Source organism: Muntiacus reevesi, chromosome 1, assembly GCF_963930625.1.
Source record: "Muntiacus reevesi chromosome 1, mMunRee1.1, whole genome shotgun sequence".
NCBI classification, from domain to species: Eukaryota; Metazoa; Chordata; class Mammalia; order Artiodactyla; family Cervidae; genus Muntiacus; species Muntiacus reevesi.
In genome coordinates this window covers 9,785,023-9,811,623 of record NC_089249.1, presented here as the reverse complement: position 1 = coordinate 9,811,623, position 26,601 = coordinate 9,785,023, and the positions used below count along the sequence as shown (strand labels likewise).

The following is a 26,601-nucleotide window of genomic DNA, read 5'->3' as shown; positions in this document are numbered from 1 at the left end:
TCACAATTCAAAACATAACATATCATTATACATTAGCATTAAAGAATAGCAAATATTATTTCACAACTGCCACTGTGTATTTCTTCTTATCTGACACAATCTGCACAGATCCAGGCTTGCTGTGTTTGATACAATTCGGTTCCTTTCGTCAATGAGCTTCTTTCATGATGTGCTGTTCCTGAATCTGGCTGGAGACAGTTTTGGTAGATGTTGGTGATGAGAGATGCGTTTTATGTGAGGATGATGTTGAAGTTTCTCCTTTAACTTCTAGTTATAATCTGTGGCTGCTGTCTCTCATGATGTAAGCACCTAACTTTTCAGGAGTATTAGCTATCCACAGATGAATGTTCATTTAATCAGATCCACACATAATGTACTTGCTGTCAGAAGTCCATTTCACACAGATAGCATGTTGCATTCCCTTTGTGTGACAGACTTCCTCGTTTCTATTTTTGTCCACAGGAAAGATTTGAATAGATTTGTCAAAACTAGCAGACACAAACTCTTTCCCAGTGGGTGAGTAACCCACATCAAGTACTGCAGACACATGATGCATATGTACCATTATAAGAATGTCCAGTGCATGCATATCAAAAGTATATAAGCTGTAATTTTTGCTGCAGTAAAAACAAAAGCTTCCAAAGGGTTCCAGAAAATTGTATTTGTTCTCATATCTAAGGTGACATTTTTCAGAGGAGTAGCTTTCCTCATATCATACAGTGCTATATTCCTGTCAGAACAACTTCACAAGAGAAGTGTTTCAGTTGGGTTAAATTTAACACTGCTTATATGGTCAAATCCTCAAGTCATTGAACATATAGGATTGGTTCTTTGTTCATCCCAAGTGTCTACTTGCTGTCCACATGTGGCAAAAGAGCTTTTTTCCAGTGATGATCAATTCCTGTATATGCTATCTTTCCTAGTATTGTAGGCAGTGGTTCCTCTTCTTCTCCATAACTTGGTCCATCCATTTTCCATTGCTTGGCAGTTTTGTCATCATCAACAGTAAAAAAATGAAGTCCCACAAAAGTGAGTACATACTCCCTGTACAAAAAGACCTTTATGTGCTTGCACTGTACTAATATATTTTCATCTAGTGAAGTTCCAAATTTTAATCTATCTCCATCACATGCCCTAGAAAGGATATTAGCCAGACTCTCTGGATGCTTTGCTCAGCAACTGACTCCATCACAGTGACCGTCCAGGGAAGCAAGGAATGGTTTGCAAATACCTGCTCCAGTTTGGTAGCATTTAAAGCTCTTACATATTCCTGTGGGACCTCAAAATGTTGTAAAGTAGGCTCATGGTTTCTTGGTACTCTTTGTAAGTTCAACTTGGTTTCACAGATGTAGTTGTCTGGGTTCAGACTCAGCATCTTTACTTTTATCTTGCTGCTAATTCTCCCCGAATCTCATGAGCTTTCATCTCTAGGTCCCAGTTGCCATGGCCTCCTCCACCAACACATGCCACTTCCCCCAAGTTCCTTCTTTTATTAATTTCTAATTTTATTATTCTGTGATCAGAGAATATATTTCATATGACTTCATTCCTTTCAAATTTATTGGTACTTATTTTGTGGTCTAACATGCAGTTTATTCTGGAGGATGTTCCATGTCCACTTAAGAAAGAATACTGTGCATTTGGTGGAATGCCCTATAGCTAGACATCTGTTAGATCTAGTTGATTTATGGTGCGGTTCAAGTCTTCTTTTTACTTCTTGATCTTCTGCCTAATTGTTCTATTCATTATTAAAAGTGGAATATTCAATTCACCGATTGTTATTGTTGAATTGTGTATTTTTCCCTTCAATTCTGTCAGTTTTTGTCTCATGTTTTAGGACTCTCTTAAGTGCATGTGTGTTTATATGCTTTGTTCTCCTAATGGATTGACCGTTTTAGCTATATAAATTTATGAAATGTTCTATTTTAAATCTCTAGTAACAATTTCTGTCTTAAAGCTTCTTTTGTTCAGTGTTAGCATAGTCACTTTATATTTCTTTGGATTATTGTTCTTATGGTATATCTATCCTTCTCTATATTTTTACATTAAATCTATTAGTGCCCTAGAATATAAAACATGTCTCTTGTAGATGCTATGTAACTGGATTATTAAAAAACAAACAAAACTATCCTATCAATCTTTGCCTTTGGTTTGCAGTGCTGTGTACACTTACAATTAATATAATTACCAGTAAAGTAGGACTTAATGTCCATAATAAAATGGATGCGTTTTATTATTTGTTTGCTGTGTATTATATGCTTTTTATTTCTTTTTCTCATTTTTTCTTTTCCTTTGTGTTAAAGATATATTTTCTAGTTTACCATTTTAATTCCCTTGGAGCTCCTTGCATTATTTTTGTTATTGTTGCTATTTTCTTAGTGGGTCAGTATAATTAATCAGTTCAGTTCAGTTCAGTCACTCAGCTGTGTCTGTCTTTTTACGATCCCATGAACTGCAGCATGCCAGGCCGCCCTGTCCATCACCAACTCCCGGAGTTTACCCAAACTCTTGTCCATTGAGTCAGTGATGCCATCCAGCCATCTCATCCTCTGTTGTCTGCTTCTCCTCCTGCCCTCAATCTTTCCCAGCATCATGGTCTTTTCAAAAGAGTCAGATGTTTGCATCAGGTAGCCAAAGTATTGGCGTTTCAGCTTCAACACCCATCAGTCCTTCCAATGAACACCCGGGACTGATCTGCTTTAGGATAGACTGGTTGGATGTTCTTGCAGTCCAAGGGATTCTCAAGAGTCTTCTCCAACACCACAGTTCAAAAGCATCAATTCTTCGGGGCTCAGCTTTCTTTATGGTCCGCTCTCACATCCATACATGACTACTGACATGTACATGACTGAAGCGACCTAGCACATTCATGGACTTTTTTTTTTTTTTTTTTTAAGGACACAGCTACTAGCACTTCTCTAAATTTTTGTTTATCTGGAAATGTCTTGATTTTTTGAAGTATAGTTTTACTGAATATAGGATTCTTGGTTGACATTTTTTTTCTTCCAGCATTTTGAATGTTTCAACTCATTGCCTCTGGACTCCGTGATTTCTAGAAGTTAGCTATTAATCTTACTGTGGATCCCTTCTACAAGATGAATCATTTTTCTCTAGTTGATGTCTCATGAGTCTGTCTTTGTTATTCAACACTTTGACTCTGTGTCTATGTGTAGATCTCTTTAAATTTATCTTTCATGAAGTTTGTTGAACTTTTTGGATATGTCGGTTAATTTTTTTCCTTCAAATGTGGAATAAATTCTACACAAATAGCTGCACATTTTGGTTAATTTCCAGATTTCTCTGAAAATTTATTTTAAACATTTTTTTGTGCATATTCTTGTTGCTTTTATGGTGGAATAGATTTTCAGAGATATTTATTTCTTCTGGAAATGCTTCTTCCTGGCCTAGAAGAGCCTAAGATTAAGTCAAGTTTAAATTTAGTGTTATGTTGAACCGATAAGCAGATAAACTCAGATAAAGCAGAGTACTGGCAAGGAGTTTACTGAAAGGTGAAATAAAGTAGGTAAGATTGGTAAGCTAAAGGGGAAACTAAAAAGTTTTATTTTGAGTAAAACTATTTGGAAGGTACTCGAGTTCATTGACCATGAGTAATGTGAGAATAATGATGTTTGAAGATTATTCTAATGGTTTTATGTAGAGTGAAAAGAAGTGAATCTGTACAAGAAGGTAGATGAGTTTAGTGGCAGGGCCAACAATGTACATGTGTGATGCCAAGGCACGTCTTAATATGTCTTAACACGGCAGCCATTGACATAGAAACAAAAGGGTAGAAATGCAAGGGTAGATCAGTCATAGGATTTGGTGGTGGACTGAATCTGTGGAGTAAGGGAATAAATGAGTTTCAAAAGAAATTAATATTGCTGCTCTGTTTTGTCAAGATGATGGTAGAGTAATGTTAATGAGGATAATGAAAGAGCAGATGTATGGCAGATTTTTATTTTGACATCTTTTTTAACTAACAATTTCGTCTTAACCTTCTTGTACCAGGCGTGTGATCATAAAAAGTAAATTAATAGTTGTGCTGGATTTTAAAAACAGGGTCTAATACCATCAAAAGCTAAATGGTATTATGAGGCTTACTAAATCACATTAATTTAGAAGAAAGAGAGGAAAAGGAAAGTTTTTTTTTTTTTTTTAATTCTAAAGATATTCCAAGATGTTTATTGTATTAACTTACTTTTCTGACATGTGATTCTCTGGCAAAGCAGATGTAAAAAATCTACAGCTTGTTAGTACAAAAAAATTGAGATTTAATTACTGTGTGTAGAAATGATAGGTTCACAGCCTTAAATGTGTATTAATAGAATGTTTTAATAATGTATCTTTTATAAGTGAAAGAGTCTTGGGTTCAAATTTCTCATTTCTTAGAACACAATGCTTTTGTTTTGGTCAGCATGTAGATTCATTATTGTTTTTCATATGATTTTCTTCTTTTATTTTCCCATAGCCCTTGAGGAGAAAAAAGCAATAAAAATGAAATGACTATCAATGAGATGGTTGCTTTAATCTCTGTAAGTGAGAAATGTCAATTCCTGTGTGGGATCAAAGTCATATTTTTGAACTCTTCCCTAACCTCCAAGCGTTTTTCATTGAGTTGTTCACTTCTGTATGTACATCTAATAAGGGAGATAGTAGTACAAATTTCCATGTTGCACTTGTACCACAGTCTTCTTCAACGATATTTTAAATAATTATGTTATTCATCAATGTTTATGTTCATCCAGATTTTTCAAAACATTAAATTACAGGGACTTCCTTGGTGATCCAGTGGTTAAGACTCCATGCTTCCAACAGTAGGGTATCCTTGGGGAGGCATTGGAATCCTTAGGAAGTAAAACAGCTATTATAAAATTCATAGTTTTATTCAATAAATATTTACTGTATGATTATTGTTGTCCTCTAATAAGGCTACAGTCTGGAACTATAACACCTATTTTTAGGGATGATATGAAGCTATAGGGGATTTCCTTGGTGGCTTAGTGGTAAAGGATCTGCCTGCCAAAACAGGAAGTGCGGGTTCAATCTCTGGGTCAGGAAGATTCCCTGGAGAAGGAAATGGCAACTCACTCTAGTATTCTTGCCTGGAAAATCCCATAGACAGAGGAGCCTGGTGGGCTACGGTCCAAGGGGTCACAAAGAGTCTGACATGACTTAGTGACTAAACATCAACAACATGAAGCTATAGATCACAAACTTGACCACTCTATGGAGGTACTAGGGCCTGCAGTTTCATACAGGCACAAAGCTTGTCTGTGACTGACTGGTTGGCTAAGCTGCTTCAGTCATGTCCAACTCTTTGCAACCCTATGGACTATAGCCTCCCAGGCTCCTCTGTCCATGGAATTCTCCAGGCAAGAATACTGGAGTGGGTTGCCATGCCCTTCTCCAGGGTATCTTCCTGACCCAGGAATTGAACCCATATCTCTTAGTCTCCTGCATTGACAGGTGAATTCTTTACCACTAGTGCCACCTGAGAAGCTTGTCTGTAGATTATATAAATCATGGATCCTACACATCCATAGCCATTTTTATCATTTTCAAATGTATATGTTTTGCTATGATTAATAAAGTGGAAATTTATTGTCACTTTTTACTCATATATTTGTTTCAAACAACAAATTCTAAAAGTATAACTTATCTACTGGAGCTAGGCAGAGAATGCAGGATTCTTTTTCTGTATTTCATCTTCTCATGTGGAGAGACACTGATTAATGTAACTGGGCTTCTCTCTGCTCCTACTCATTCCTCAGGAGAGTTCATATGATATGTAAATTTGGGAACAGGATCTGCGCATGTATCACTAATTCTCTTTTTGATCTTCTCATCAGCAAAGAGTATGTGTAGTTGAGTTTAGTAGTAGGGATCCTATCTGTCCAGGCTTGGCAGACCTGAGGCTAAGTCTGTCTAATTCTGGGATGTACTAGTAGAAAGCCTATATTGTCTTGTACCTAAGCCATGTTCTCTAGTATCTGCTCTGTTGCTCACCAGTGTTGACATTTTAATCCATTTGCCCGAGTTTTTATCCATGGTTTGGCTAACTGCAGGCTCTGAGCCAAATCTGACCCACGCAGGCCAAATCTGGCCAGGCTCCTCTGTTTACATCTTGTGTGTGTCTCTTTATTGCTACAACAACAGCTTTGAGTGGTTGCAACAGAAATCATATGGCCTAAAAAGCCTAAAATATTTATTCTCTGGCCCTTTTCAGAAAAGATCTGTCAACCCCTAGACTCCTATCTACAATTTGGGCAGAGGATGAAGACGTTATTTATTACACTCCCTAAATTTCTAAATTAATTCTAATACTAGAATATAGGTATCTGTAAAAATTTTTACTTTGAAAAACATGCTTTATCATTCAAAATGGTAGAAACCCTTTGTGTAAAAATGGAATGGACTTAGAGATGGGAGACTGCTATTCAAGTAACAGAAGGATGAGTTGATGAAGTTTGAACTAGTTTGGTGATTATGAAAATAGAAAAGTAATACTGGGTTTAGGAGTTATTATGAAATGCAAATTTTATAAAAGTTGATGACTGCTTCTTTATGGTAACAGTAATCATGACAGAACAGGAGAAAGAATAATGTCTCCAAGAGTTCGAACCTAGGTGACTGGATGAATGTCCTAGGAGCAGTATGTATTTTCTTATTTTGACTGCCTTGCCTTTGGCCCTTTAAGTCACACATTCACTAACATCAGGAATAAAGACCCAAAAACTAGTTGTAATAGTCACCCCAGACTCTTCACTATTACCAGACCTATCAAACAGAACATATGACTTTGTAACATTAACATCAGTCTAGCAGTTTGTTCTTATAAACTTGGTAATGCTCTTTGTCTTCTCATTAAGTCTCAGTTATTTTTCTAATAGGTTTATCTCCTTGCTCTCTATACCTAGTTGTGAATACTTTTACCTATGTATTGGGTTGGCCAAAAAAGTTACTTTGGTTTTTAAGTAAACATAAAAGACATATTTTTCATTTTCATCACAGATTTCATTGAACAACATATTCACTGTTTTGTTCTATTACCTTATGCCATTTTCTGGGCAACTTCATAATTCCATCTTACACAGATATTTTTTTTCTTTTTGAGCAAAGAACTGTTCCAGGTTCCTTTTTACAGTCTTCCAGGGAATTGAAATTTTTTCCATTAAGACAATTTTGTAAAGACCAAAATAAATGGAAATTTGAAGGTGTAATGTCTAGCCAACACAGCAGATGAATCAGAACTTCCCAGCAGAACTGTAACATTTTTTTTGCCTGGTCATCAGAGAAACATGCAGTCTTGCATTGTTCCTGATGGATTGTTGCTATTGCTGTTCAGTTGCTCAGTCATGTCCAATTCTTTGCAACCCCATGGACTACACCAAGCCAGTCTTCCCTGTCCTTCACCATCTCCTAGAATTTGATCAAACTCATGTCCATTGAGCTAGTGATGCCATTCAACCATCTCATCCTCTGTTTACACCTTCTCCTCCCACCTTCAATCTTTCCCAGCATCATGGTCTTTTCTAATGAATTGGCTCTTTACATCAAGTGGCCAAAGTATTAGAGCTTCAGTTTCAGCCTCAGTCCTTCCAATGAATATTCAACTGATTTCCTTTAGGATTGACTGGTTTGACTTCCTTGCAGTCCAAAGGACTCTCGAGTCTTCTCTAACACCACAGTTCAAAAGCATTAATTCTTCGGTGCTCAGCCTTCTTTATGGTCCAACTCTAGCGTCCATACTTGACTACTGGAAAAACTATAGCTTTGACTTGTCTTCCTGAGGAGACCTTACAAATATCTGAGGAAAGAAGTGACGCTAAAGGCAAAGGAGAAAAGGAAAGATATACCCATCTGAATACAGAGTTCCAAAAATAACAAGGAGCTATAAGAAGGCCTTCCTCAGTGATCAATGCAAAAAAAAATAGAGGAAAACAATAGAATGTGAAAGACTAGAGACCTCTTCAAGAAAATTAGAGATCCCAAGGGAACATTTCATGCAAAGATGGGCACAATAAAAGACAGAAATGGCAAGGACCTAACAGAAGCAGAAGATATTAAGAAGAAGTGGCAAGAATACACAGAAGAACTATACAAAAAAGATCTTTATGACCCAGATAATCATGATAGTGTGATAACTCACCTAGAGCCAGACATCCTGGAATGTGAAGTCAAGTGGGCCTTAGGAAGCATCACTATGAACAAAGTTAGTGGAGGTGATAGAATTCCAGTTGTGCTATTTCAAATCCTAAAAGATGATGCTGTGAAAGGACTGCACTATGAACCAGGAAATTTGGAAAACTCGGCAGTGGCCACAGGACTGGAAGGGGTCAGTGTTCATTCCAATCCCAAAGAAAGACAACGCCAAAGGATGTTCAAACTACCGCACAATTGCATTCATCTCACACACTAGCAAAGTAATGCTCAAAATTCTCCAAGCCAGACTTCAATAGTATGTGAACTGTGAACTTCCAGATTTTTAACCTGGATTTAGAAAAGGCAGAGGAACCAGAGATCAAACTGCCAATCCATTGGATCATCGACAAAGCAAGAGAGTTCCAGGAAAACATATACTTCTGCTTTATTGACTATGCCAAAGCCTTTGACTGTGTGGATCACAACAAACTGGAAAATTCTTAAAGAGATCAGAATACCAGGCCACCTTACCTGCTTCCTGAGAAATCTGTATGCAGGTCAAGAAGCAACAGAACTGGGCATGGAACAATGGACTGGTTCCAGATTGGGAAAGGATTACATCAAGGCTGTATATTGTCACCTTGCTTATTTAATTTACATGCAGAGTACATCATGCGAAATGCCAGACTAGATAAAGCACAAGCTGGAATCATGATTGCTGGGAGAAATATCAGTAACCTCGGATATGCAGATGACATCACCCTTATGGCAGAAAGCAAAGGAAACTAAAGAGCCTCTTGATGAAAGTGAAAGAAGAGAGTGAAAAAGTTGACTTAAAACTCAACATTCAGAAAACTAAGATCTAGCATCAGTCCCATCACTTCATGGCAAATATATGGGGAAACACTGGAAACAGTGAGAGATTTTATTTTCTTGGACTCCAAAATCACTGCAGATGGTGACTGCAGCCATGAAATTAAAAGATGCTTGCTCCTTGGAAGGAAAGCTATGACCAACCTAGACAGCATATTAAAAAGCAGAGACATTACTTGGACAACAAAGGTCCATCTAGTCAAGGCTATGATTTTTCCAGTAGTCATGTATGGATGTGAGAGTAGGACTATAAAGAAAGTTGAGCACTGAAGAATTGATGCTTTTGAACTGTGGTGTTGGAGAAGACTCTTGAGAGTCCCTGGGACTGCAAGGAGATCCAACCAGTCCATCCTAAAGGAAATCAGTCCTGAATATTCATTGGAAGGACTGATGCTGAAGCTGAAACTCCAGTACTTTGGCCACCTGATGTGAAGAACTGACTCATTTGAAAAGACCCTGATGCTGGGAAAGATTAAAGACTGTAGGAGAAGGAGACGACAGAGGCAGAAATGGTTGGATGGAATCACTGACTCAATGGACATGAGTTTGAGGAAACTCTGGTTGTTGGTGATAGAGAGGCCTGGCGTGCTGCAGTCCAAGGGATCACAATGAGTCAGACATGACTGAGCGACTGAACTGAACTGAACAATTGATAAATTAGCCAGAAAGAGATTTATATCAATTCACACTTCAAATAAGACTGTATAGCATACCCGTTTTTCCAAACTCTCACTAACACTGTGTTATCACTATAGAAATTTGATCAGGAATGGTAGATCATGTGTTATTTAGCTAGCATATATTTAATTATAAATGAGATCAAACATCTTTTTATACAAGAAATTTCTAGCTATTTATCATGAATCGCACCTATTCTTTGCTGACTTTTCTCCTTAGGTTGATGATCTCTTTAATCCCAATTTGTAATTCTCTTTATATAATAAAGATATTAGAGCCTTGTCACACATATCAAAGAATTTTCCCAATTCTGTTACGTTTCTTAATTTTGATTTTGTATTTTAGCGGCTTTATGAAAGTTTCATGTTTGTAGGCACTCAAATTTATCAGTCTTTTTCTCTACACCTCTGAATATGCATCTGGTTATAGCTTCTGATCAAAGAACATTCTTATTTTAAGATTATTTTGCAAGTATATTTACTTATTATTTAAATATTTAGCTGCAATTTATTTTATTTAAGGAATGGAATATTAATATAGTTTTATTCTTTCAAATGACTGGTCAGTTATCTTTTTGGCAATTATTATATAATCCATTGTTTTGCTACTGATTTGAAATACCATAATACAATAAATTTTCACAAGCATTGAATCTTTGTTCTTTTAAATTCTTTCTTTTGTTTTATTGCCTTTCAATTATTGTACTAGAACCATTTATAATTTACTTAAATATCTGATAACTGTTGATCTCCCCCTACTCCATTATTTTTCTCTTTTCAAATTAATACCTAGCTATTGTCCAAGATTTATTTTTCCAAATGCACTTTAGGATCACTTGTCAAGATCCAAAAGGAGTGGGAAGGAAACCATTCCATAGTACTGCATTAAATTTAAGACTTAAACTTACATTAAATTTAAGTGAGAGTGAAAGGATCACTATCCTTAAGATATTGAGTCATAAAAAGATGTATTTTTTTCCATTGGAGTCCAATTTAAATGTTCCTCTCTCAGTCCTTAATAATTTCTATTGCTTCTCTATGTATGTTACCTTCTGCTAGTGTTCCTGTATTACTTTTTAGTTGTTGCAGTAACTAATAATCACAAATTTAGCAGCTTAAAAAAACGTGACTTTATTATTGTATGTGTGTTAAGTTGCTTCAGTCATGACTGATGCTGTGTGGCTCTATGGACTATAGCCAGCCAGAATCCACAGGATTCTCCAGGCAAGAATACTGGAGTGGGTTGCCATGCCCTCCTCCAAGGGATCTTCCTGACCCAGGAATTGAACCCGCATGTCTTATGTCTCCTGCATTCACAGGCGTTTTCTTTACCACTGAAGTGAAGTGAAGTAGCTCAGTCGTGTCCGACTCTTTGCGACCCCATGGACTGTAGCCTACCGGGCTCCTCCGTCCAGGGAATTTTCCAGGCAAGAGTACTGGAGTGGGTTGCCATTTCCTTCTCCAGGAGCTCTTCGCGACCCAGGGAATGAACCCTGGTCTCCTGCCTTGTAGGCAGACGCTTGACTGAGCCACCAGGGAAGTCCTAGAGCCTTATTATTATTTTACATTTCTGGAAGTCTAAAGAATCTCCCCCTGGGCTACATCCCAGATTTTGATAGGGCTGCATTCCTTTCTGGAGACTACAGAGGAGAATCTGTTTCCTTGCCATTCTATCGTCTATGAGCTGTGTCCATTCCTTGGCTCCTGGCTGCTTTATGCCTTGAAAACCAGCAATGGCCAGTCAGGTCTTTTACATTGCATCAGTCCAACACCAACTCTCCTTCCCTCTTTCATTTATAATGAGTGTTATGATACTGGGCCACTTGGATAATCCAGGGTGATCTCCCCATCTCAAGATTCTTAACAATCACATCTGCAAAGCTCCTTTTGCATGGGACATAATATATTCACAGGTTTGGGGAAATTAGGACATTATTGTCTTATAATGCCTTCATCCTTTTCTCCCACTCAAAGTCTTATTGTCTTATTGTTGCTCATCCTCTTCTCCCACTCAAAGTCTCTTATTTTCTTATTATTGTGTATTTATGCTGTTTTCTTCCTTATTGTAAAGTCACTGTAAATCTGTAGGGGATACTTTTCTTGATACTGCAGAACATGTCAGAGCAATAAAACCATATCCAATAGCTTTCACCTACTTTGAGTCATTTAGAATTGTGAGTCATCTCTAACTTTGAAAGAGCTATAAGACCACACTCCCTTGCACTGGTATTATTTTTCCCATTATGAGAAAAATAATTCAGGAAGCAGTGAGTACATGCAGGTATCTTGTATCATAGTACCAACATAGTACTTCTATTTCCATTGTCTTACTAAAGTCTTCAGACTCATCTAAATCAAACCACCATCTTCTGTTCTCAAGAGATGACTTGTGTCAATCAGGCTAAATTTAAACTCAGTGGCAGACAACCTGCTACTTGCCAAGTGAACGCTCACCTTGATCTGAAACCTGTCTCCTTGTTACCATCTCTCTCTCTGCACTCTTTCTGACAATTATAGTGATTCTCCTGTTTTTCAAGTACTTGTGAAATGTGTTTTTCCTACCTTTTCTCCTTTAATCTTTCCCCATATTACATGAGTTTCATACTCAGCACTTTCCTTATCCATGTGCAGAGAAAATAGTCCCTGGGGTCTTTGTATCTCCTCAAATGCAGGCCTCTGTACCAGGCTGAGTGAGCCAGGTGTGGCTTACTGCAGTGTTGGTTAAGCTGCTTCACTTTGCCCTGTGTGGTTAAGAAAGAGCTGTATTTAGGAGGTAGGTTCACAGAGATATCTTGTCAAAATTGTCTAGAAAAACCTCTAGATCACCTTATTTCTTTTTTTTTTCATTTATTTTTATTAGTTGGAGGCTAATTACTTTACAATATTGTAGTGGTTTTTGCCATACATTGACATGAATCAGCCATGGATTTACATGTATTCCCCATCCTGATCCCCCCTCCCACCTCCCTCTCTACCTGATCCCTCTGGGTCTTCCCAGTGCACCAGGCCCGAGCACTTGTCTCATGCATCCAACCTGGGCTGGTAATCTGTTTCACCCTAGATAATATACATGTTTTGATGCTGTTCTCTCGAAACATCCCACCCTCGCCTTCTCCCACAGAGTCCAAAAGTCTGTTCTGTACATCTGTGTCTCTTTTTCTGTTTTGCATATAGGGTTATCGTTACCATCTTTCTAAATTCCATATATATGCATTATTATACTGTATTGGTCTTTATCTTTCTGGCTTACTACACTCTGTATAATGGGCTCCAGTTTCATCCATCTCATTAGAACTGATTCAAATGATTTCTTTTTAATGGCTGAGTAATATTCCATGGTGTATATGTACCACAGCTTCCTTATCCATTCGTCTGCTGATAGGCATCTAGGTTGCTTCCATGTCCTGGCTATTATAAACAGTGCTGCAATGAACATTGGGGTGCATGTGTCTCTTTCAGATCTGGTTTCCTCGGTGTGTATGCCCAAGAGTGGGATTGTTGGGTCATATGGCAGTTCTATTTCCAGTTTTTTAAGAAATCTCCACACTGTTCTCCATAGTGGCTGTACTAGTTTGCATTCCCACCAACAGTGTAAGAGGGTTCCCTTTTCTCCACACCCTCTCCAGCATTTATTGCTTGTAGACTTTTGGATAGCAGCCATCCTGACTGGCGTGTAATGGTACCTCATTGTGCTTTTGATTTGCATTTCTCTGATAATGAGTGATGTTGAGCATCTTTTCCTGTGTTTGTTAGCCATCTGTATGTCTTCTTTGGAGCAATGTCTGTTTAGTTCTTTGGCCCATTTTTTGATTGGGTGATTTATTTTTCTGGAATTGAGGTGCAGGAGTTGCTTGTATATTTTTGAGATTAATCCTTTGTCTGTTGCTTCATTTGCTATTATTTTCTCCCAATCTGAGGGCTGTCTTTTCTCCTTGCTTATAGTTTCCTTTGTTGTGCAAAAGCTTTTAAGTTTCATTAGGTCCCATTTGTTTAGTTTTGCTTTTATTTCCAATATTCTGGGAGGTGGGTCAAAGAGGATCCTGCTGAGATTTATGTCGGAGAGTGTTTTGCCTATGTTCTCCTCTAGGAGTTTTATAGTTTCTGGTCTTACATTTAGATCTTTAATCCATTTTGAGTTTATTTTTGTGTATGGTGTTAGAAAGTGTTCTAGTTTCATTCTTTAACAAGTGGTTGACCAGTTTTCCCAGCACCACTTGTTAAAGAGGTTGTCTTTTTTCCATTGTATATCCTTGCCTCCTTTGTCAAAGATAAGGTGTCCATAGGTTCGTGGATTTATCTCTGGGCTTTCTGTTCTGTTCCATTGATCTATATTTCTGTCTTTGTGCCAGTACCATACTGTCTTGATGACTGTGGCTTTGTAGTAGAGTCTGAAGTGAGGCAGGTTGATTCCTCCAGTTCCATTCTTCTTTCTCAAGATTACTTTGGCTATTCGAGGTTTTTTGTATTTCCATACCAATTGTAGATCACCTTATTTCTTAAAAAATAAAAAGGAAAAGAAAATGACATCATTGATATTATTAAGAAATGACTGGGCTCATACCTGGATCCCTGATCATTGCTAAGGTTTTTCATAAGTCAGAGGCCAAGTATCTTTCAGCCCTTTTGATGAATAAAATCTTGCACTCTTTTGCAAGAACTTCCCTGGTAGTTCAGTGGGTAGAGAATCGCCTGCAATGCAGGAGACCCCGGTTGGGTTCCTGGATTGGGAAGATTTGCTGGAGAAGGGATAGGCTACCCACTCCAGTATTCTGGCCTGGAGAATTCTGGACTGTGTAGTCCATGGGGTCACAAAGAGTCGGACACGATTGAGCGACTTTCACTTTCACCTTCACTCCTTTACAAAGGATGGTTGATATCATACAGTTAGCCTGTCTTTTACAAAATTTCTAAACCAGATTATTCCCAATTCTAATTAGCACAAAGGAAGGGAGGACCATCATATTCTCTAGTTTAAATATCATTCTTGTATTAAATCAGCCAGTGTCACATTATGTCTTTAACTGATACATTACACTCTGACTCACACTTTCGGCTGTAACTCCTGTTTCTTTTTTCATGGTATTGCTAATCTGTATACCCACATCCTGAATTTTTAAAACTCATTTCTTTATGAAACTATAGGACTTCATATTTAATCACTAATAAACTTTGACTTGTTAGACTGAGCCCACCCCTCATGATCTTCAACTTTTAGAGAAACACAGTGCAAACAGCAGTGAAAGTATATTACTATTGCTTATTTTTCTTGGGGAGGCATAATATTAACTTATTCAGTGCTCTCAGTATACATATTTTAAAAGATGCACTATTTGGCCACACATCGCACAACTAACTCTAACAGGCACAATAAAACTGACTAAGTAAGTCTAACCATTAAAGCTGGTCATTCAGGAACTCTGAAGTTTGGCAGTATAGGGCCTTAGAGACATTTTAGAATTTTGGGGCAAACCATTAGTCCCTCAGACCTCAGAAAAGGGCTAGCAAAGACCAAGGCAGAGAACACAGTCTTAGGCATGCTACCATTATAAAAATTCAAGCTCAGAAATAAGTCTGGGATTCAGGAACCAGGCATTTGAATAAAGATAGAGGCAAAATATCAAGAAAAAAGCAAAAGCTGCTAACCAAATTGGAGCCAAATTCTGCTAGGCTGGGTAAAATGGAACCTTGAAAAGTGAATCACCAACTGTTGAACCTCAATTCTTTAAATCTCTTTGGTCCATTTCCAGGATTTACCATCAAGAGTGCTTTGGCAATAAACCTGTATATCAAAATCCAGATTTCCCACAGTAAGGAAGAGGGCTTGCAAAGGCTAAAAGGTGCCAGGGTTAGGTACTACCTAACAATGAGCAGTTTCCTCTTTCCTTTAGTTGTGGCAATAAAGATCTTGTCATAGTTCTTTTATCTGTGATGCAATAGTATGAATGTTATGGTTACTGAAATAAGACCTAGATTGTAGTCCTAAAACTTCCATTAACCAGATGTTAATATTGGACAGCTAATAATTCCAAGCCTTAGTTTCTGAATGGGTATCATAGTAACACTGGGAGGGCAGTTCAATTCAGTTCAGTCCCGTCCGACTCTTTGTGACCCCATGGACTGCAGCATGCCAGCCCTCCCTGTCCATGACCAACTCCCAGAGTTTACTCAGATTCATGTCCATTGAGTCGGTGATGCCATCCAACCATCTCATCCTCTGTCGTCCCCTTCGTCTCCTGCCTTCAATCTTTCCCAGCATCAGTGTCTTTTCAAATGATTCGGTTCTTCACATCAGGTGGCCAAAGTATTGGAGTTTCAGCTTCAACATCAGTCCTTCCAATGAATATTCAGGACTGATTTCCTTTAGGATGGACTGGTTGCATCTCCATGCAGTCCAAGGGACCCTGAAGGGTCTTCTCCAACACCACAGTTCAAAAGCATCAATTCTTTGAACCCATCAAATCAATCCAATCCCAAGGAAAGGCAATTGCCAAAGATTGCTCAAACTACCACACAATTGCACTCATCTCACACGCTAGTAAAGTAATGCTCAAAATTCTCCAAGCCAGGTTTCAACAATATGTGAACCATGAACTTCCAGATGTTCAACTGGTTTTAGAATAGGCAGAGGAACCAGAGATCAAATTGACAACATCCATTGAACCATCTAAGAAGCAAAAGAGTTCCAGAAAAACATCTATTTCTGCTTTATTGACTCTGCCAAAGCCTTTGACTGTGTGGATCACAACAAACTGTGGAAAATTCTTCAAGAGATGGGAATACCAGATCACCTGACCTGCGTCTTGAGAAACCTGTATGCAGGTCAGGAAGCAACAGTTAGAACTGGACATGGAACAACAGACTGGTTCCAAATCAGGAAAGGCTGTATATTGTCACCCTGCTTATTTAATTTATATGCAGAGTACATCATGAGACACATTGGACTCCGTGAAGCACAAGCTGGAATCAAGATTGCCAGGAGAAATATTAATAACTTCAGATATGCAGATGACACCACCCTTATGGCAGAAGGTGAAGAGGAACTAAAGAGCCTCTTGAGGAAAGTGAAAAAGGATATGTCTCTCTCCATATTTATCCTTATCAAAGCATTCATGATTATCCTCATGTCTATTTTTCAAAAAATTTCTTTAAACATTTTTGTCAATTTCTCCTGGTGCTCTCACTGTCCATAAGGAGGCCATGTGTGTACTCCAGACTTCTATGCCAATAAGAAATAATGGCACTCCCTTAGGAAGATGAAGAGGGTATACCTCATTATTGTTTAAAATAGTTTGTCTTTCCCTTACACACACCCACATGTCCACACACATGGAAGCCATCTGGGAGAATATACACCAAAATACTATTAGCTATTTGAGCATGCTGGTTTTCATGTGATTTTTTTTTTCCATTGCTTTATATTTTTAAATATTTCTTTAATAAATGTATATATTTAATTTACTAACTCATCCTGTGTGGTTAAATTTCAAAGTTGTTTTCAATACTTTTAAAATCCTCATAATTCTTTATAAATATGGTAAAAGTCCAGCCTAACAAAATCCATGAAAAATAGATAGTTTGGATTAATTTGAGATGAACTAGGGTTTAAGCTGGGGATTTCCTGGTGGCTCAATGGTAAAAATCCACCTGTCAATGCAGGAGATGCATATTCAATCCCTGGGTCAGGAAGATCCCTTGGAGAAGGAAATGGCAACCCATTCCAGTATTCTTCCCTGAAAAATTCCCATGTACAGAGAAGCCTGGTGGGCTACAGTCCAAGGGGTCACAAATGAGTTAACTATGATTTGGTGACTAAACAACAAGGTTTAAGCTAGAGATTCTTTCTTCGTAGACTCATTACAATCTCATTGGATCTCACTTTTTTCACTTTTGGTATTCAGAGCTGTAAACAATAATAAGGAAGACAGGGATGTAAAGTAATTTGCATGTTTAAAAAGCATTATCCTTTTCCTTTTCCTAACTGGTACTTAGACTTGTTTGAAATGGTGTTTGAGACTGTTCAGTTGATCAGTAAGTATTTACTGAGGACCCATTATGTGGCAGGAGTTATGTTAGATTCTGGGGATAGAATGTGAATGAGAAAAATTCTAGCTTTCATGGAGTTTACAGTCACCTGGTGTAGTCATTGTACAGTGTCTTTTATACATAATTTTATCAGTAAATGTAAACATTTCCACTTATGAGGAGTTCATTGTGTTGCTTTCTAGTGCTATCTTTTAGCTAATTATTTTAGCTAAATAATCCATTTTAGAAGATAAGCAATATTATTTTTTTTTGAAGATAAGCAATATTATTAATTCACAGAAAATTTTTTTGTGTGTTGACCCAAATTTGCCCTCCTTGACTGATAAACATTTTTCTTTATTCTGCCTCAAAGAACTTTAGAATAAATCTTCCACAGCCTCTCATACCCTTTCCCACTCTGTGGGAAGCTCGTGAGGGATAGCCTTTCAAATATATTGAGATAACTATTACGCAGCGGTTCGACTTCTCTGGGATAGAACACTGCAGTTCCTTTCGTCATTTCTTCTGTGACATGGTTTTTAAATCATATACCATCCTGATTGCTTTCCTCTGGATGCTTTCAACTTTGTCACCCTTTGTTGTTAAAAATAAATTACTCCCAATTTCCTGCTTTCAATAGAGTAGAGTGAACATAATTGACTCTTTGATGTGCAAGGGTCTGGTATGGTCTGAAAGCAATTACTCTGACCTTGAATACTTATTCTACTATACTGTAAGTGTCATTAAAGAAAAAAATAGGAGCTTGTACCAAATCTTTACCAATCCTTGGATATATATTGGCAGATTTTTTGAAAGTGAGTTTATTTTTTCATTTTTCTTTTGATAGTGAAGTATGTTTTATAAAGGTAATATACATCAAAAGTAAATTCGATTAATTGTCAAATTCATCTTGTGGATAATCTGTTTTTCTTTTCTGGTAAACTACAAACTTTCTGAGTGCAAGGATTACATCTTATTCATTTTTTAAACATTTCCAGCAATTAACATAATTCTAAATGTATATGATAGATGCTCAATAAATATTTGCTGACCATTAATGCCTTGTATGGGTTTCCCTGGTGGGTCAAATGGTAAGCAATCTGCCGGCAATGCAGTAGACCCGGGTTCGATCCCGAGTCGGGAAGATTCCTTGGAGAGGGGAATAGCTACCCACTCCAGTGTTCTTGCCTGGAGAATTCCATGGACAGAGGAGCCTGGTCGGCTGCAGTCCGTGGGATCGCAAAGGTGGAGAGCAATGACTGAGTGACACACACACGTGCACTCTCTCTCCCACACACACAGCGCCTTGCACAAGATATAAAGGTATTGCAAAATGAAACGAGTTCCAATTTTCAGAATATATTGGAGAATCAGTAATATAGAATAAGACCTTAATTTTATCCCAACCCGAAAAGAGTAACCTTAGTATATTAGCAGTATTCACAAAGGAAGTGTGTTGGGTGGGAACACATTCACTTCTAAATGACTGAAAACCCAATTAGCAATGACTCAAACAATAAGAAACTTTAAGAAACTGGTCCTGAAACTATCTGAGCAACTCAATGATATTATCAAGGTCCCAGGCTTTTCAAAAATCCTGCTATTGTCATTCTTGACCAGTTGTCTTTTTGAGGTGAGAGGCTTTCTGCCTTAAGGTTACAACCTGCCTACCCGTGCCCCAAGCGTCAAACCTGTACCCAGAGAGGAAACAGGATGGCCTAAACTCTACAAGAGCCTCTTTGCATACCTTTTTTCTCTGGGGAAAGAATATTTTTCCAGAGGCCTCCTAGCACATTTCCCTTTGTATCTAACTGGTCAAAAACTGAGTCATATGGCTATCTCTAAGAAGCAGGCAAAGGAGAAGAGTCTTGGAAATGACTGTTGATTAAACAACTGTTTATGCCACAAGTAGAAAATACACATATTTTATAAAAAAGAGATCATGACATGAAATCAAGAACTTCAGGGGAACCAAATTACAAGGACCGTTCTAAAAAGATCACTGGTAATATTGGGGTTACACAATTGCATAACTTATTCAAACAGATGAGTCATCACCTCTCAATCATTTTTAGAAGAACTGACGAAACTTATTATCTTTTCTAGCTTTTATAAATTAAACAGGCTGTGTCTTTATCACAAAGCTATTTTTATTTTTTCTCCTTCCTTTCAGGAGTCCTATCCAAAGAAGAGGAATTACACTATGGAAATTGTACCATCTGCCTCTCTGGATACATTTCCTTCAGAAAATGAGAATTTTCTATGTGATCTCATGGACACAGCAGTTACAAAGAAGCCTTGCTCCTTAGAAATTGCAAGGGCCCCTTCTCCAAGAACTGGTAATATTTCTTACTAACATGGACCAATTCAGTTTACATGCCTGTACATTTGAAGATATATCATTAGTATTTTGATGTCCCACAATATTTTTAAAAATGAAAGAGCCCCAATATAGTGCTAAGGATTTTTTATTTTTTATTTTTTTCTTTTGCATCTTGAAGTGAGTCCAGGTAAGTTGAAGCATTTTTGATGTGAACACTCTTAATTTCTTGGCAAGCGCTCTCATGGAGGTGGTACTGCCATGGTGAAGACACTGAAAGCTTTTAATAGTGAAAAACATTTGAGGTCAGATACAAAGCTTTGGGTCCTTCAGAGTCTCATAGCAAATTTGGTAGTGAGAATCTTTAAATATAGTTTCTTGCATCCTGTCTGCTTCCAGGTCATCAAAGCATACACAGCTACTTTGTGTAGGTATTTTCAGACCCATTGCTTTATTTACTAGCATTATAAACTGGTGAATAAATGAACAAATATGCCCATTTTACTGATGAGGAACTTGAAGCTAAGTGTCTTATTTAATATCAGTACTTTGAGGGGCCTTTGCTTGAACATGAGTTTTTCTTTGTCATCAGGCTTGCTTTGTATTCCTTTGCCACTGCCTCTGAGTGAAGAATGCAGAGTAGTTACTTGAAAGCTAATGGGGGAGGAGAGCTTCAAGTGGGTGGTCAGCACATTCAAGGTTGCAAAGGAACTGTAGAATTTCTGAGGAGAGGCTTTATTTATTTGTTTGTTTGACAATCCAATTTCTGCCTGTCTTTGAAAAGTAAGTTTAAGAAATGATGTGATAAACCTAGATTTTTAAAAGTGAGATACTCAGAAATGCAGAAGAAGGAAAAGGGAGTGGAGAATACAGATTATCCTTTGAAGAGGATTAGAAAAAGAGCTATAATGTTAACAATGAGAAGAAAGTGGTATGAGGGAGAAATGGTTAGTTTATTTTAGGATAAGTAAGGTTTGGTCAAGTTTAGAAGTTGGAGGAGTTTGCCGATGGAGAACAAGAGATTGAAGACAAACAGTAAAGAGAGAATACTGATGGGTATAAATCAAGACTGAGATAGTCTAAGAAAACACAACCATTGCTTCTCTTAGAAGAAGAAATACAGCATTATGAACACAGAGAAAGACTGAAATATGTATGTCCAGGTGGGTTCAATTTCTGAGTAACGTAAGGATTATTGACTGAAAAGAAGAGTTAAATGTTGAGAAGGGTTAGAGTAAAATTCAGAAGTATTATTTTAAGTGACTGGCTATACAATTTTATAGACGTGAACAAGTAGGTTTTTGAGAAGTACTGAGGCCATGCATGCATGCGTGCATGCTCAGTCATGTCTGACTCTTTGCGACCTTGTGAACTGTAATCCACCAGGCTCCTCTGTCCATGGAGTTTCCCAGGCAAGAATACTGGAGTGGGTTGCCATTTCTTTCTCCAGGGGGTCTTCCTGACCGTGGGATCGAGCCTGCATCTCTTGCATCTGCTGAATTGGCAGGCAGATTCTTTACCACTGAGCCACCTGGGAAGCCCAGGGTGTTGTATGAATCATAAGCATGTAGAAGAAAGATTTTTGCATGAGGTCAGAGCATAATCATGAAAATAGTTAAGGTTTATTAAGCATTTACTGTGTACTAGATACTATTATAAGTGCTTTATATACATTATTTCCTGTAATTCTTACAATGCTACAAGATGATAATACCATGATTCCCATTTTATAGAAGAGGAACATGAGGCAGGGAAGTATTAGGTAACCTCCCAAAGTTACATATTAACAATGGATGATTCTGGGACTTGAACTTGGGTTGTCCCCTTATACTCTTAAATGCTATGTTAATTACACTGCTGCATTATATTAAGAACTAAAATGGAATAGAAAGTGTGAACCAAGTAGTGAAATCCTCAAGAAATGTGGAGTTATGCCTGGAAATCCACATATAGTAACAATAAAGTCAGGAAAAGTATGTTATAATAGGGTAGCATAATCTTCAGATGAGCAGATTGGATGAAGGTAGAGTAGTGGGTGATTCAGAAGCAGTCATGGAGAGTGAAGACAATGCTGAGAGATGATAAGAATGAAACTCTAAAAGAATGAAAAATCTTCTGTAGGAGAGGTCATAGGGGAGAATAGTGGGGAAATCAGGAGTAAAGTTCAGTTAATGTGGGAATATATATATATATATACACACACACACACACATATGAATCTCATGTATATATATATATGAAAATTTAAAAGAATTTTAATTAGGGAATAGAGGTAGAGTGTTAAGTTAGGGGTGGTGGAAGCAAGAATGAAAGCATTATTTATTCATTAAATACAAGAAAACTAATTGACTTCCTTCACTTGCCAGGCACTTTGCTGCATGCTGAGGAGGATACAGGGATGAAAAATAAATGGACCCAGGTTTTAAAACTAATTAGGCTCAGAACAATTCTCCTGCTGAAAAAGAAAAAAAAAAAAAAAAAAAAAAACAAAAAACCAGCATGCTGGATAAAAATACAGAAAAGGAAGACTTAAAAGCATCAAAAAGGTGACAGGAAAATTATGTAAAGTAAATAACATTTAAATAAGGAACTTCTTTGTATCAGTATACTAGTAAGAAATAATCGGGCCAATACGTTGGTGAAGGTGGGAAGCCAGTGGAGCATTACAATCACTTTTGTCCTTAGGGAATTTGCTGAACCTGCTGTTAAACTTCAGTTCTCAAGTCCTCTATAGGTTTGTGTACAGAAAGCAAATCTCTGTGCCTGCTAAGCCTGTGAACTCTAATAGGAAATCCTTCCTCCATAAACCTAGAGCTACAAGGGCTACACTGACACAGTAATCAGAAATAATTCTGTCTCATAACATTTATTCTAAGGAGACTGCAAGATCTGCTAAGATGATTTGTTGTGAGCAGAACAAGGAGAAAAATTTCTGAGGTGTTATAATCATGAGCTGGTCCTTACACAGATTTTCACCCAAAACATATCATCCATAAAGTCTGCAAAATATCAGTCCATGAATTTAATTTAAAGTAATACCCTCAGTCGTCAAGCAGAAGCAAAAGAAAACCATCTAGAGAGGAATGTAAATTATCTCTGTCAGTTCAGTTGTGTAAATTATCTCTGTAAGTTGTGTCCAACTCTTTGGGACCCCATGGATGGCAGCACGCCAGGCCTCCGTGTCCATCACCAACTCCCAGAGCTTGCTCAAACTCATGCCCATTGAGTTGGTGATGCCATCCAACCATCTCATCCTCTGCTGTCCCCTTCTCCTCCTGCCTTCAATCTTTCCCAGCATCAGGGATCTTTTCAAATGAGTCAGTTCCTTGCATTAGGTGGCCAAAATTTTGGAGTTTCAGCTTCAGCATCAGTCCTTCCAATGAGTATTCAGGATTGATTTCCTTTAGGTTTGACTGGTTTGATCTCCTTGCAGTCCAAGGGACTCTCAAGAGTCTTTTCCAACACCACAGTTCAAAAGCATCAATTCTTCAGTGCTCAACTTTCTTTATGGTCCAACTCTCACATCCATACATGATTACTGTACTGCTGAATTATCTATGTAGGCCCTAAGTAATTGCTGTAAATAATTTTCCAATTAAAATGATCAATTTGCAATCATTAAGCCTAGAAGAAAAAGACCCCCAATCAGAAATCAACAGAAATAAGGAAGAACAAATACCCACCTGAAAAGACTTCAGATATTGGAATTATTAGATGCAGACTATAAAACGGCCATGTTATTATAGATAAAACATAAGGTTGAAGGTGTTTTGAGGAATAGAAACCATAAAAAAATGACCTAGCATATTTGAGGGGAAAAAAACAAAACTTTTATAAATTAAAAACACACACACACAAAGAAAAACAACCCCAAATTTAACCCTCAGTGGACGAGTGGAACAGCAGATTAAACTCAGTTGAGGAGAGATTTAGTGAGTTGGAAATTAAGTTGAAGGATTTTTCAAAATTTTGAAAGGAGGTACAAAAATGATAAGAAAATATATATGTGAAAGAGAAGCTAAGACACTTAGAAGATACACCAAGAAGTTCTGACTTGTATGACCAAAGGGGAGGAGAGAGAATGGGGCAAAAGCAATATATTCAAAGAGTTAATGTCCCAAAAAGGCACAGGCTTGCCCTATATTTACAAGGAAATAGACAAGTGATTAGTTATTTTTGACAGAGTATGGTAAGTACTAAGATAATACTACACTAGAAGTGCTTTGGAAGCCAAAAAGAACACAGCACCACCTGGGTACTTGAGGATGATTTCATAAAGGAAATGGTGTCCGTATCAGTTATCTGTTGCTATTTAATAAGCCACCCAAAGCCTACTGAGCTAGTGGAATGTTGGTCCTTTATCTTGCTGAAAATCTGCAAGTTTTGCAGAGGTCATTTGACAGGACAGCTTGCCTGTGCCAGATGATACGAGCTGGGGCTGTGCAGCTGAGAGGAAGAGGACTCACTTTCAAAATGGGCCACGTCCACAGCTGGCAAGCTGGCTGGCAAGCTGGCTGGCATTGGCTGAGAACCGGCCAACGCGGCGGCTGTTGGTCTCATTTATTCTGCATGGACTGCTTGGGTTTTCTTTTGACAAACTGACTGGAATCTGAGAGTGGGCATTCCAAAAGAACCAAGTGGAAGCTGTATCATTTTTATTACTTAGCCTTAGAGTTCCCACTATCACTTATACTATAGTCCCAAGTCCTGTCCCTTCATGGCAAATAGATGGAGAAACCGTGGAAACAGTGGCTGACTTTATTTTTTGGGGCTCCAAAATCACTGCAGATGGTGACTTCAGCCATGAAAAATAAATAAATAAATAAAAGACGCTTGCTCCTTGGGAGAAAGGGTATGACCAACCTAGAAAGCATATTAAAAAGCAGAGACATTACTTTGCCAACAAAGGTCTGTCTAGTTAAGGCTATGGTTTTTCCAGTGGTCATGTATGGATGTGAGAGTTGGACTATAAAGAAAGCTGAGCACTGACAAATTGATGATTTTGAACTGTGGTGTTGGAGAAGACTCTTGAGAGTCCCTTGGCCTGCAAGGAAATCCAACCAGTCCATCCTAAAGGAAATCAGTCCTGAATATTCTTTGGAAGGACTGATGTTGAAACTGAAACTCCAATACTTTGGCCACCTGATGTGAAGAAGTGACTCATTTGAAAAGACCCTGATGCTGGGAAAGATTGAAGGTGGGAGGAGAAGGGGTCAACAGATGGTTAGATGGCATCACTGACTCGATGGACATGAATTTGAGTTAGCTCAGGGAGTTAGTGATGGACCTGGAAACTTGGCGTGTTGCAGTTCATGGGGTGGCAAAAAGTCAGACCCGACTGAGTGATTGAACTGAACTGATAGTTGTAAGTCTACCAGATTCAAGGGGAGAGAATATGAATCCTACTTCTTGATGGAAGGAGTATCACCTTGTAATAAGAGAATATAGGATGGCAGATACTCTTGGCTATCCTTTTTGGAAAATAGAATCTGCCAGTCTTCCCTCTGATCACTATGATTTATATCCTTTTACTGGATGCCCAAACATCAACCCTTTACTGCATGAAGTCCTAGTTTAGGTTTAGGTATGTATGAGTCTTCCTGGTGCAGTTCTTACAGTATAGGTCCTTAACAACCTTTGCTCTTGGCAATGATGACCTATGAACTAAAGAGACAAATTACCAGTCTCCTCTCCCACACACCCAACATTTAAGAGTGGGAAAGGTATAGGACAACCACAGTTGACACTCCCATTCAAACACAGAGAAAATAGGCCACACAGACATCTCTAGTTTGTGGCAATTCTGAATGTAATCAAGCACAGTTCCTTGATTAAGCCTTAGTACAATGGAGTAGTAATTGTTTTCTGTGTCTCTTGGTTCTACCTTCTGAGTCATTCTTCCTTTTCCATAAAAAGTAACCCATGTTTAAATTTGGATATCTTTCTCACTTGCTTACAGTCTATAAAAAATTAGGGGTCAAATTTTGTTTTATATTATCTTTCTCCTTCTAGTTCAAATTGAAATACTTTCCTTTAAAACTTTGTGGACTTCATGTGTTTCATTTGTACTCCATTCCATTAGGCAAAAGCTTATATTCCGGATAAGATTTTCTCTGCCTTCTGCTCCTTATGAGACTTTTACAAGACAATGTCCTTGAGGTTCTTAGAAACCCTATTATTGAACACGGAGGATGTATGAGGCTTTCTTTAAACCCTTAGAGGGTCATTGTTGGCTTGAAGTTTCTCTGCAGTACTACAGCATATTACTATGGTATAGTTCTTACACAGTATATGGTGTAAGAAGCTGTGTTACTTCTTATAACCTTCCCCTTTATGGAAAAATGTTACTGAAGTCATATCATAAGAAGATATTCTTACAGATACTTTTGGAAAATATAAACTTCAACAATGCCTGAGTTGTTTGTTGTTTCTTAAGTGGGATAAGAGTTCATTTGCTTGAGTATATAATTTTCCCCAATTGCATTCAATCATTTGAAATCAGTATGAAAGAAACCAATTTGCTCAATTGACCCATTAATTTATAATGATTGATGGTCTTTGCACTTT

General features: G+C 37.8%; 1 protein-coding gene and 1 pseudogene across 3 annotated transcripts in view; one reads left to right on the top strand and one right to left on the bottom strand.

The window, feature by feature from the left end:
• Positions 1–26,601, top strand: part of ANKS1B (ankyrin repeat and sterile alpha motif domain containing 1B) — a 1,071,061-nt gene that overhangs the window by 345,682 nt on the left and 698,778 nt on the right. For all 3 annotated transcript variants that reach the window (XM_065937415.1, XM_065937407.1, XM_065937398.1), the window contains exon 10: positions 19,888–20,053. In XM_065937415.1, coding sequence (XP_065793487.1) covers positions 19,888–20,053 — 166 coding nt within the window. The remainder of the gene's footprint in view (positions 1–19,887; positions 20,054–26,601) is intronic.
• On the bottom strand, positions 56–6,048 carry LOC136176035 (DDB1- and CUL4-associated factor 13-like; annotated as a pseudogene).